The 12231-nt window shown below is 37.9% G+C and overlaps 1 protein-coding gene across 7 annotated transcripts in view; it reads left to right on the top strand.

The window, feature by feature from the left end:
• The window catches only part of CEP128 (centrosomal protein 128), a 390964-nt gene that overhangs the window by 116653 nt on the left and 262080 nt on the right, over nt 1–12231 (top strand). For 6 of the 7 annotated variants that reach the window (XM_059373591.1, XM_059373587.1, XM_059373590.1 and 3 more), the window contains 2 exons: nt 2690–3340; nt 8351–8515. In XM_059373591.1, coding sequence (XP_059229574.1) covers nt 2690–3340; nt 8351–8515 — 816 coding nt within the window. The remainder of the gene's footprint in view (nt 1–2689; nt 3341–8350; nt 8516–12231) is intronic. The other variant, XM_059373593.1, reaches the window with a different exon arrangement.

Below are 12231 nucleotides of genomic sequence, written 5' to 3' on the forward strand. Positions count from 1 at the left end.
AGCCTGATTTCTCAGGCCTCTTTCAAGTGCTTCTACTTCAGCATTCCTGGCCAAGAGGGATCCAAGTCTATTGTTTTGAGTTCCTCAAGATAAAGCCTATTCAACTGAGGAATGTCCAGGATATTGAGGTGGCAGTTAAGACACTGTCATTTTCGGATTTGGAGACAATGTCTAGACAAAATCTTGGGCTGTGGCTACTAGCCAAGCAATTAACAAAAAGCAACTAGAACTTAGTTTTTAGTATCTTTATTGCCAAAGTATTTGCAAACTTGACTAATGTAGTCTGTGACTGTCCACTCTAAGGGTGCCACCTTTGTCATGAATTGATATGATACGTGGAATGCTGAAACCAAGGGCAAAATCTAGAGAACTGTAGAGTAGCAGTGCCTGAGTTTTTGAAGGACTCTTCTTGAAGTGCTCCATCTCTGGTGTTCATGTTATGTGAGAAAAATAAATATCGCTGTTTAAACCAACTTTAGGAAGATAATACAGTATTTTGCAATCACAGATGTTTTACCTGCTAGATCTCCATCTTGAAAATAAAATCTTTATCTTCTGGGCAGCAGGGAAGTCTCTTAACTCCTAGCCAGGGCCCATGTTATCTGTTCCAAACATTAAGCATAGTCTTGAAGCCACTTCTCTTGTTCTCAGGCCCTGTTTGCATATTCCTTACAGCCAAGACTGGATTCTGCCAGTTTCTGTCTGGTATGGTAAGTGGACCTCCCAAAGATGACTCACCCTAATTCCTGGAGCCTGTGAACATGACGAGATATCACTCTCGTGGTTCTGTTATATGGCAGAGTTGACCTTAAGATAAGGAGATTATCCGGGTGGGCCTACTCTAATCACAGGAATTCGTAAAAGCATAGAAATTTTTCTGGCTGTTGAGAGAGGGGAAAATTGAGGGATTTGAAACACAGGAAAGATTCATTGTGGTGTTTCTGGCTTCAGCGTCTGAGGGGTCCATGAGGCAAGGAGTGTGGGTGGCCTTAGAAGCTCAGAGCAATCCCTGGCCCAAAGCTAGCAAGGAAATAGGGACCAGGGTGTTAAGTGCATGGAACTAAATTTTGCCAACAACATGGATGAACTTGGAAGTGGATTCTTCCCGTTAGCCTCCAAGTAAGAGCCCAGGTCAGCTGATACCTTAACTTAACTTTAGGAAACCCTGGGCACAATACCTTCCTTGGACTTGGGATCTGTGGAAACAGGGAGGTAATACATGGTATATTTTTTGCTATTAAGTTTGTTGGAATTTGTTAAACTACAATAGAAAAGTAATACATCTACTCTTAGACTTCCCTATATTTTTAGCCATTTTAACTGCCTTTCAAAGTAATCTCTTTCCTCTGTGGCCCCGAGTCTTTTCAGTCCAGGAGCATTGCTTTATCAATTATACCTGCTCTTCAAGGATCTGATTACTATCTTACATGGATATCTCCCTGGGATCCTGGCTTCTCCTTGAACTTGAATCCTCTGCCCTTTTTTTTTTTTTCTTCTTTGCCACTAGTCTTCATCACAACCCTATGATATAGGTGCTATTATTATCTTTATAAAGATAAATAATTTCCTTGAGGCCCTAGGGTGACTTAGACTGGACTGAGAATCACAGTTTTCTATGGTCAGAGCTCAGCTGCCTAACCACTTCCTTTTATTATCTCTCATGCTGGCTTCATGCTGTTCTTCCCTGCTAAAACTGACAGGGTTTTGAGGGAACTGTTTCTTTGGAGTGATTGACTCATTGTAGTTTATCTTGAATTGTTTCATACTAAAGTATAAAATATGAAGTGTAAAACTGCCTTGTAAGTATTTGCCTTTTTACTTGTTATTTCTAATTCTGAAATGAGAATCGTGATTTTCTTTTTTTTCTGGGTGAAAGCCACGGCAGGCATCCGTAAGCAGAGACGGAGATTGTTCTTGGTGCCAGTGTTGGGGGAAAGGGGTGGTGATTCCAGCTTCCTCAGCTGCTGACTTATTTTATTGCTTTGGGAGGCGGTGAGGACGAGAGGGGTAGTTCTTGGCCTCCCTCCGTCTGTCAGTGGCCACCTTCACCGTGCATAGAGGCTGGCAGAGGGTGATGGACATCTGATCCCTTGACCTGTCTCCTGTGTCCCTTCCCCACCTATCCTAGTCTTAATCCTATTTCTATCTTTTTGGGGCTTTGAGACTCCCAGTTACATATAGTGTATTTCTTCTCCCTACCGACTTTATTTATTAAGTAATGACTGATTGTACCATAACCTTTCTTAGATTGTATCTGCATCGTTCCCTATATTGTCTTCCTTGTCTGTTTTGAGGTTTCTCCTTTTTAAACGGGTGCATTTGAAATGCAAAGAACTGTTATTTTAAGTAACATTAATTATTTCAACCTCTGGTAAATTATAGTAGGAATCTTTTTCTTTCCCCATTCTTTTGCTAAATTTTATCCTACATTTAAATAATTATTTATAATCAAGGATTGATATGTGTTGGTGTTGAAAATCTGCAACATATTATATCAGTGTGGTGCTACGTCAGGGTAATTGTATTTTTCTTTTTCTAGCCTAAAAGCAATTTTTCATTAAAAAATGGAAAAAATACAAAATCCTATTTTATGGATTTTTCTTCTCCTTGTGTATTAAACTTTATTTTCTGACAGTCTCTCTGGTGAATTTTACAGTGATTTTTTTTTTTTTTTTTCTTAACCTGATAGATTCTAAAAGAAAAGGATGAACTGAAAGGCCAGCTTTATACAGCGTTACAACAAATAGAGAATCTTCGAAAGGAATTGAATGATGTCTTAACCAAGCGTGCCCTTCAAGAGGAGGAGCTTCACCGTAAGGAGCAGAAACTAAGTGATGTTAAGGCTCATCAAGTTGACCTTGAACTAGAAGTCAAGGATTCCCTGGACACTATCCAAAGGCTAGAGAGTGAATTGAAGCATCAGAATAAGATTCAAAGCCAGATGAAAGTTGAGAAAGCTCACCTGGAAGAAGAAATCACAGAGCTAAAGAAGAGTCAGGCTAGGGACAAAGCTCAACTTCTCGAGATGCAAGAAGCCATCAAAAACTTGAGCGCCATCCGGGCGGATCTTGCTAATAAATTGGCCGAGGAACAGCGAGCCAGGAAAGATGTACTTAAGAACCTTGCTGACCTCAAGATACAGGTGAAATCCAGAGATGAAGAAACAGCTACAATCATTACACAGTTAAAGCTAGAACGAGATGTTCACCAGAGGGAGCTGGAAGATCTTACATCGTCGTTGCAGAGTGTGAAAACGAAACACGAACAGAACATCCAGGAGCTGATGAAGCACTTCAAGAAAGAAAAGAGTGAGGCTGAGAATCATATTAGGACACTGAAGGTACCTGCGCTGAATTATCCTGATGATACTGAAGGAATTTTTCTGGTGGCTCATGAAGTTAATAAAGCGTAAACTTTTAGAGATCATTCTGTATTCCTAAGCACTGAAGGGAAGATAAAACTAACAGTAAAGAGGCTTATTCATGCCTGTTCGGCCAGGTTGAAATGAGTTATAGCAGCCACCTGGGAGCACCTATTTCAGAGCACTGAAGCCCTTTAAAAAGAACCTTTAGCTATTTTGGGAGTTCAGGAAAGGCAGAGGTGGCAGTAAGTCGTGGACCTGAAACGTGCCCTCATTCAACATCTGTGACCTCCTAAAACATAAAAGGCAAAGACTTGACAAGGCCATAGAAGTTTAAACCACCATCCTTATTAGTATGGTAACTAAAGTGGATCAGCTTATAAGCTGTGTAAACCCAAGGCTTTTGAGATTTACCCTTTCTTTTCCAAATCAAAGTTAGCCTGGGTAAATGCATAATTGAGATCTTGCATTGGGGAAATATTTCTGGGGTCTAAAGGTATTAGCATTATCCCCGTACGGGGGAATTATTTTATAACATGATTGTCAGGAGTGTGATAAATCTGTCCCTCCTTCCTGCTTTTGCTTTTTTCCATAGTACTTCTCGTCATATGATATATATTCCATATTATTTATTGTTTAGTTTCCCTTTATTAGAATGAAAAGTCCATGAGGACTGGGATTGGAGTCTGTTTTTTGTTTACAGCTATATCTCCAGTGCCTAGAACAGTTCCTGGAACATTGTAGATATCTGCTGAGTAGGTGAATACATAGATAAGTCTTCAAAGGTTAATTATAATTTTTTTTCAAAGTTCCTTGAAATACAACTGCCATAAAAATGCTTTGATAAAAGATGAAGTTATAATGAAATAGCTGACATACGTAGAATGCTTTCAGCTTTTTATGAATTCTCCCCCAGTTTCATGCAGTCTGCTGACAGTAGTGGATTTGGGGTTATTAATTGGGGTGGGCAGAGCAGAATGGAGGCTGGGGGAATAGGTAGAAGGCCCTTACCATATTTTATTCAACCTAAGATACCATCAGTTATAAGACTCATCATTATGTGCTACTAAGGAAAAAAAAAACCTCCTTCTGAAAGCACAACATACTGTCAACTGCAAGACAACATCCCAAGACAGAGGTGGTAAAATGTGGAAAAATATGTCTTAATATTGATGAAATATTGCATAGTAGTCTGTCAGAGTTGATGAGGACATAAACAAAAGAAGAATCAGAAATATAGAGAGGAGCTAATCTTAAAGAAGATAAAATATATGTCATATGTTGATTGATTGGCTGTGACAATAATAATAATAATAATAGTAGCAGACATTTTTTCCCAGCACTTAGTTCATGTCAATCATTACTATAAGCACTTTACATGCATTAACCATTTAATCCTCACACAATCCCTGCAGATTGTATGGTATTTTTTTCTCTAAAAATTGAGGTGTGGAAACCCAACTGCCCAAGGTCTTAGAGCTGGAAAGTAGCAGAGACAGGGTTTGAACCTAGGTAGTCAAGTGCCTGTGTTCTTAACTACACTGGGGGATTAGGTGGATAATGAGGCTGTTTGTCAAGGTAGATAATGCAGATAGAAGAGCAGATTTGGAGAGAAGAGTGGCAAATCCAGTTCGTTTGTTTGTTTTTAATGCATGTTGAGTTAGGTGAAAAAGAACAGAAGCCTAACCATGAAAATCTAGGCAAAACAGTTTTTAGTTCATAATGGATTAGACATTGAGGAGGAAAATGAGATTAAAATTGACTATTTGGGATCCAGTGACCCATTGGTGGTAGTTGAAATCATAGGATTTTAATGAGATCATGTAGGGAGAAAGAAGAGGCTGAAACTCTAGAACATCAATGTTTAAGGGAAGTATTGAGAAAAAGGTTCTAGCAGATAAGAATAAAGGCCTATATGAGAGGCAGGAGGGAACCAGAAAGGAATAGTATCTTGGAAACCTAGGCAGGACGTTTTAAGAAAGGTATAGTCAAGAGTGTTCAAAATGTGGGATGCCTGAGTGGCTTAGTTAGTGGAGTGTCTGCCTTCAGCTCAGGTCATGATGCCAGGGTTCTGGCATTGAGTCCCACATTGAGCCCCTTGCTTGGCGGAGAGCCTGCTTTTCCCTCTGCCTGTTCTTCCCCCCTACTTTGCTCTCCCCCCCTCTCTCTGACAAATCAATAAATAAAATCTTAAGAAAAAAAAAGTGTGTCAAATGTGGCAGATTAAAAGAAGAACTCCAAATGTGTTTACCCCATTTGTCAGAGATGGCTAGGGAAGGTCCATGAGGAAATTAAATGTGAGGGGGTTGGATCAAAACAGAGTAGATAGTATTCAACAGGCAGTTTCCCCCATCCCTTCATTAGGAAGTGCTTTGTATTCATGTATAGTGAAATGACGGTAAAGCTTTGAGAAATTCTCTGACTGTAAAGAGTATATAACTTAGAAGTACTCTGTAGATATTTTGAAACTTTTAGGCATTTTTTTTTAAAATTTGGAAGACAGAGGAGGGGTGTTTCAGCCACTCTTTAATGTGGTATAAAAGCAACATAAGAGCTTAAAAGGAGAACCAGAGATGGTAAGCACTTTCATTGTAAACTGAATAACTTGCCCATAAGGAAAAACCCCTACTTCATGCTATTTCACTAACATGATCCTATACTTTTGCTTATTTATATTAATTAAAAGGAGTTGATAATAATGGTCACCACAGATGACTTAGTGTACTGAATTATGTATAAGAGGACTTGGGACAAGTAGCTCTTTAAATGTTCTATTTCTTTGTCTTTTGGCTTCACTTTTATTTTTCTGAGTCCAATAAATGCTGATACATTACTCATATTTTTTCTCTGCCCGATTTATATATTTTCCCCATCTAGGTCTACTTATGCCTATTTTTAAATTTAAATGTAAAATATTTTAATGAAATATTCTGGCTCCTATTCATATTTGAAGGATATTGGGTTATCACCTCATTATGGTTTCAATAGAAATCATGTGGTGGAGCCTTTTTGGTGGGGAGGGATCACAGACTAAGGGTTTGATCTCTACTTTTATACTTTTGCTTCTTGCTGGCTATATGATCTTCGTCAAGTTACTTAACCTTTTTTCACCTCATCAATAAAATGGGACTAGTAATGTCTTTATCACAGGGTTTTCATGAGTACAACATCACTTTGTGAACCTTAGAGTGCAATGCAAATGTACTAATAAAACCATAAGAAGTAAGTTCTTAGTCAAATTTAGGCGTTGGCGTGTGGGCAAATGTTTTAAAACTGGGGGCGGGAAGTCAAGGAGGAAACCCTGATTTGTAGCATTTTCCCAGTTTAGTGTTGTATATATATTGTATATATACCCCACTTGACTTCAGGCTATCAAAGAACGTTATCACCAGAGAGGGACAGTTTTGGAAAGAGATGAGCATCGCTGGTTTTTAAGGCTCCCTGAGCTAACTCCAGTTCTCCACTGGCTTTAGGGGAACCTTCTGTACCCAAGAGTTTCATTAGCCATGAAGAAAAGGCAAAGCATTCTATTGAAACTTAAAATCATAATTGAGCAATTTTCCTGATGAGAGGCTTTATTTTGTAATTTTGTTTTTAGGTTGTGAAAACAGGATTCCTTATTAAAAATCAATTCCTGTGTTAATTTGAAATGGCATCCAGTCTTAGGTGAATTTTTGTGAGGTGACTATAATACAGATTTTGTGTGAAGCTGACAAAACTTCCTCTCAGGAAATTGATTCCAGTGGTTGAATTCCTACGTACCTGATTACACACATACAATATACTTGTAAAAAGAAAAAAAAACGTATCTTAGAAATTAAAACACATGTTTTAAACAGATCATAGGTAGTTGCTTTCAAGCTGTTAGTAACTGGTAGGTGTGACCAGTTAACATTGTCAAGTTGTACACAGCTGGTTTTTAAAAATGATAAGTGCACCTTCCTAAAAGCAGTGTGGCAGAATAGTTGAAAGTCTGCACATTAGAATTCCTGGGTTCAAATCCTGGCTCTGTCGTTCCTCATTACATATGCTGGGATAAGTTATTAGTGTCTCTGGACTTGAGCTGCAAAAAAGGAGGCAGTGGTAATAGTACCTCCCTAGGCAGGTTGTTGCAAGGACACAATGAGGAAAAACTGTGCGAAGAGATCTGAGAGCCGTGCCGGACCTATAGGAAGTGTTTGCATTGTTGTCATCTTAAAAGTTTTAAAATTCACATACCTGGCAAATCTTTTTTGAATTTTGTACACTGAATAGATTATTCCTAATTTTTTCTTAAAGTTGATTCTGGTTATATTTGAGAAAAAGTTAAAAAGCCAGCTACTTTATTACACTGTTGGCACCGAAATAAATAATCACTGGTTATTTTTGATAAAAAATTTTGATTAAAAACTCCTTTTCAAGTTCAGCTGCTTATAGTTTCTTGGCTGCTACAATTCATAATCCTTTCGGCCTCACAAGGTGGCATCAGTAATTTTGTTATCCTGAAAGTACACGGTTCTTTCACAAAACCCAGGAGAGAGGTTGAGCAGGAATGTTGTAAAGCTCCTTTTATAGAGGAGGAAAGCGATCAGTCAGTACTGGGTCAAGTATTTCCCTTTTGGGACACCTCTCACAGCCTCTTTCCCTGTCAGTAGAATTGGGGTGCCTGCTTTGGTTTGCAAAGCAGGCACCACAGTATTTGCTTCTGCCTTCATTAAGCACTTCTTCATTGTTGTAGAATTGATAGATGCATCTGGCCACTTACTGTTCATATTTGCTATCTCAGCACTTAGTAGCACTTTTCACTGAGTAAGTGCTCAGTAAGCGCTAAGGAGGGATTGAATAAATGCTAGGAGCATTTCCTTTTTTGTGTGTGTATGGTGTGTATGTTATGTACAGATGCTTAGAGCAAACTCTTGACATTTTTGCCCACTGATAACGTGTAATTTTTTTGTGGTACAGTTTGGCTGTGGCCAGTGGACTTTCTCTTTTCTCCTTTTTTTTTCTCAGGCAGAAAGCCTAGAAGATAAGAATACAGCCAAAGTCCATCGTTGTCAGCTAGAGAAGGTGAAGTCACAGTGTGATAGGCTGACAGATGAATTAACCCAGAATGAAAATGAGAATAGAAAACTGAAGCTAAAATATCAGGCTTTGAAGGACCAGCTAGAAGAAAAGGTAAAAATATGAATGAATTCTAATTTTAAAGACTTATTCAGATTTCTTCTAGTATTTCTTATAGAATATATTTTATGCAGTTTTCTTTTTTTAAGAGAGAGAGAGCAGGCCCGCAGATGGGGGTCGGGGGGGTTGCAGAGGGAGAGGAAGAGAAAGAGAATCTCAAGCAGCCTACAGGCTCATCACAGAGCCCGATGTGGGGCTCAGTCTCAGAACTCTGAGATCATGACCTGAACCAAAATCAAGAATCGGTCACTTCTCCGACTGAGCCACCCAGGTGCTGCCCCTATTTTATGTATTAATAAATGGTAATTGTTGTCTTTCATGGGAAAGTTATATTGGTGCCACAAAAAGAGTGATAGTTTGTTAGAATGCTGGATTTTGAGTCTTTCAACCAAACGGTTAACCTTCTACTACATTTGATTTTTAAATTTCTTCTGGATCTTAAAATAGGAGTTTAGAGGCAAGGTAGCAAAGAAAGGAATTCTGGTTTATTGAGGACCTGTTATATGTAAGGCATTTATGCCAGTTGATTGATGTATGTGTGCTTTTTTAGATCTCACAACTCTCTGGGGTAGATTTCATTGATCCCTTTTAACCCATGAGGAAACTGAGGCTCAAAATAAAACCTGTAATAGTTAAGTACTCACCATGTGTGAGGCACTTTCAATGCTGATGGTAATTCTATGAAATTTTATGAAGTCGATACTTTATTAAATTCATTTTTGCAGTTGCAGAGACCGAAGCTTAAGAGGGTTGGTAACCTTGGAACATTCCTGGCAGATTTACTGCTTTCCTTTCAGTAGATGTGTGATTTGAGTATCTGCTGTCAGGCATTGTGTAGAAAACTAGGGACTCTCAGAGAGTCACTGCTTTTATGGCAAAAGTCAATTAGAATATCTCTCTTCCACCAACTTCCAAAAGGATTTGTAGTTGAGTATGATTGAAGTCACATGTAAAGATGACCATTAAAGAACTTACTGGTAGGGGGATAAGACAACATAGACAGGTAGCTGATAAGGTTACATGTGTGAGTAAGGTGCCACCACTGGGTAAGGTATCATAAAATGCTTCACAGACCTCTAGGAAGAAACTTCCTTAACTGCTTTACTGATCTTTTCCTCTTTATGTTTTTGTAAAATTCATTATATCTTATAGGTATATTTTTTTCCTTTTCTAGTAGTTGTTAAAATCAAGGAAGTAAGATATAAGTTTGGTGTTTATGATTAAATGTGCTAAATTAGTAAGTTGCTAAATTAAGGCCTACAGTCTTGACAACTGCTGCAATTTAGTTCTTATGTTTTGTTTTGTTTTGTTTTTTAAAGATTTTATTTATTTGACTGAGAGAGAGATCACAAGTAGGCAGAGAGTCAGGCAGAGAGACTGAGCAGAGAGCCTGATGCGGGGCTTGATCCCAGGACTCTGAGATCATGACCTGAGCCGATGGCAGCAGCTTAATCCACTGAGCCACCCAGGCGCCCCATCCTGTTTGGTTTTGAGTGTGTCCAATGGATCTGCTGTCAGGGTGTAGTTGCTGTGGAGACAATGCTAAGTTTTCCAGCTTTTCCATAATTAAAATTCTAACCAGAAGATTGTTTTAATGTGTTCTATACTTACGCATTTGCATTTAAGAAATAATGGTGAAAATTTCTTATGTTGGGATGTGAGTTTACCTTGTTCTGCTTAAAATATATGTTTCCTCACTGATTCTATTTGTGATGTTCTAAATATATACATGTTATCACATATTCGTATATGTGGAACATTCACCTTACAAAAAAGTTTTAGGAGTTAACGATTGTATTCCATTGCTCTGTGTTGAGCATCCAGTATGTGGCAGGCCTCCTACTGGGTGCTAGGAGCATTCAGTTGCAGATAAGACACAGATTTGCAACTGAATGCTCCTAGCCGGATCATGAAAAACAAAATCACTTTCAGTTGTTACAACTGTAGAGTCCAGTCTTGACAGTGTGTGCTAATGCAGACAAAAGATGTTTCTGGAATCTAAACTGCTGAATAATCTTAAAGATATATTGATATCGATATTGATACATATAGATATAAAGTACATGTATAAATAAATATATATAGCTTATATGGCTGCTTTCCTTTAAGATCTGTTTTTTGTGTACATGATTAAGTACTTCGGATTCACTTAGCTGTTTATGTTGACCTGTGCCTTAGTATATGGTTGCATATGAATCAAAATATGGTTGGGCTCCCCATCTGTAGATAGCGCTCTTCTCTCTGAGAGGTGGCATAGCGTTAGTGGCTATGGGCAAAACATTTGAGTGTACGTAATTTTCTAGCTATATGTTTTTTAAAACTCAAAATCTCAGTTTTATCATCTTTGAAAAGGTATGATGATTCCTCTGTTACAGAATTAAATGTGAAAAAAATATATAAAGTGCCTGGCAGAGTAACTGATATATAATAAGCTATCAATTAGTAAATGCCATTATTTTGTTATTGTTATGTTTCCAAATAAATACTGATTAGTGGTTCAACCAAGCAATCAACCAATCAGCCAGTATTGATTGCCTGTGGTCCTGTCGAATAATGTTAGGTAGTGAAGGGCCAGGGAACTGGGAGTAAGAATTACTGATGAACTATGCAGACTGGAAGTTTAGAACCAGACTGTGTTGAATCACTTGAGACAGATGGCCCCCAGAGGAGGCTCCCTTGTGAAAAGAACTGGCATTTCTATTAGCAGGTGATATTGAAGGCATGTGTGTCAAGCAAACCAAACAAGTAGATAGTTTTATAATTATGTTTTCTATTTGAGGACAGGAACCAAATCTTGATTGTTTTTCCATCTCCAAGATCAGGCACAGAGCCAGATACACAGTAGATAATTTGTAAGTAAATTGTGGATAAAGAGGATGTGTGCGTGTGTGTGTGTGTGTGTGTGTGTAAACGCACATGTGCGCGCATATATACATACTTGCAAAAACATATAATATGGGGATAAAAAATATGGATAACCTGTGGGTATATGTACATTGTGTATGTGTGTGTGTGGGGGGGGCGTTACAGCAGACTGTGGAAAATAAAAACAGGGAAACAAGATGAAAATATATTTTCAGTGGAAAAAAAAAGCCCTATGACTTGTAACCCAAAGATTACTATGTAAGCAATACATTGAACTTGATAAATGGGGCCTTATGGATTGAGGGGATTTCAAATGTGATTCAAAAGGGAAGCCTTTCTTGTTTACCTAACATAGCATTATTCTCACATGTTCATCTTAGTGGCGTAAGTGGCACTTCCCCTCTTTTTTTAAATGTCATGCTACTATTTTGACTGCTTACTTTAGGTCTTTGTTTCTTGTCATGTTATTATTTGGTAAGCTAATAAATGTTAAAATTGCATCAAAATTCATATAAAACCATTACCATCAGCAACATGAATCAGTAGTAAAAGATTGCTGTTAGGTATATGTGTACAGAATAACTAATGTAACATATTTTCCTTATGTATTTAGTGGTGATATGTAGATATGTAGATAATAAGATGCATTTTTCCAACATCTGATTTTGGTTTAATATCAAATGTTATTTTTCAATTTTACATGACAAAGAGAACAAGTATTATACAACCCACAGAATATTTACATATGCATTTAAAGCTATTATGAACTTTTTACTAGGGAAAAAGCTCTCATGAAATGTTAGATAGAACTTTGTAGTGTCATTGAAATTTAATATTCCTTTTGC

This window comes from Mustela nigripes, chromosome 13 (genome assembly GCF_022355385.1).
Source record: "Mustela nigripes isolate SB6536 chromosome 13, MUSNIG.SB6536, whole genome shotgun sequence".
NCBI classification, from domain to species: domain Eukaryota; kingdom Metazoa; phylum Chordata; class Mammalia; order Carnivora; family Mustelidae; genus Mustela; species Mustela nigripes.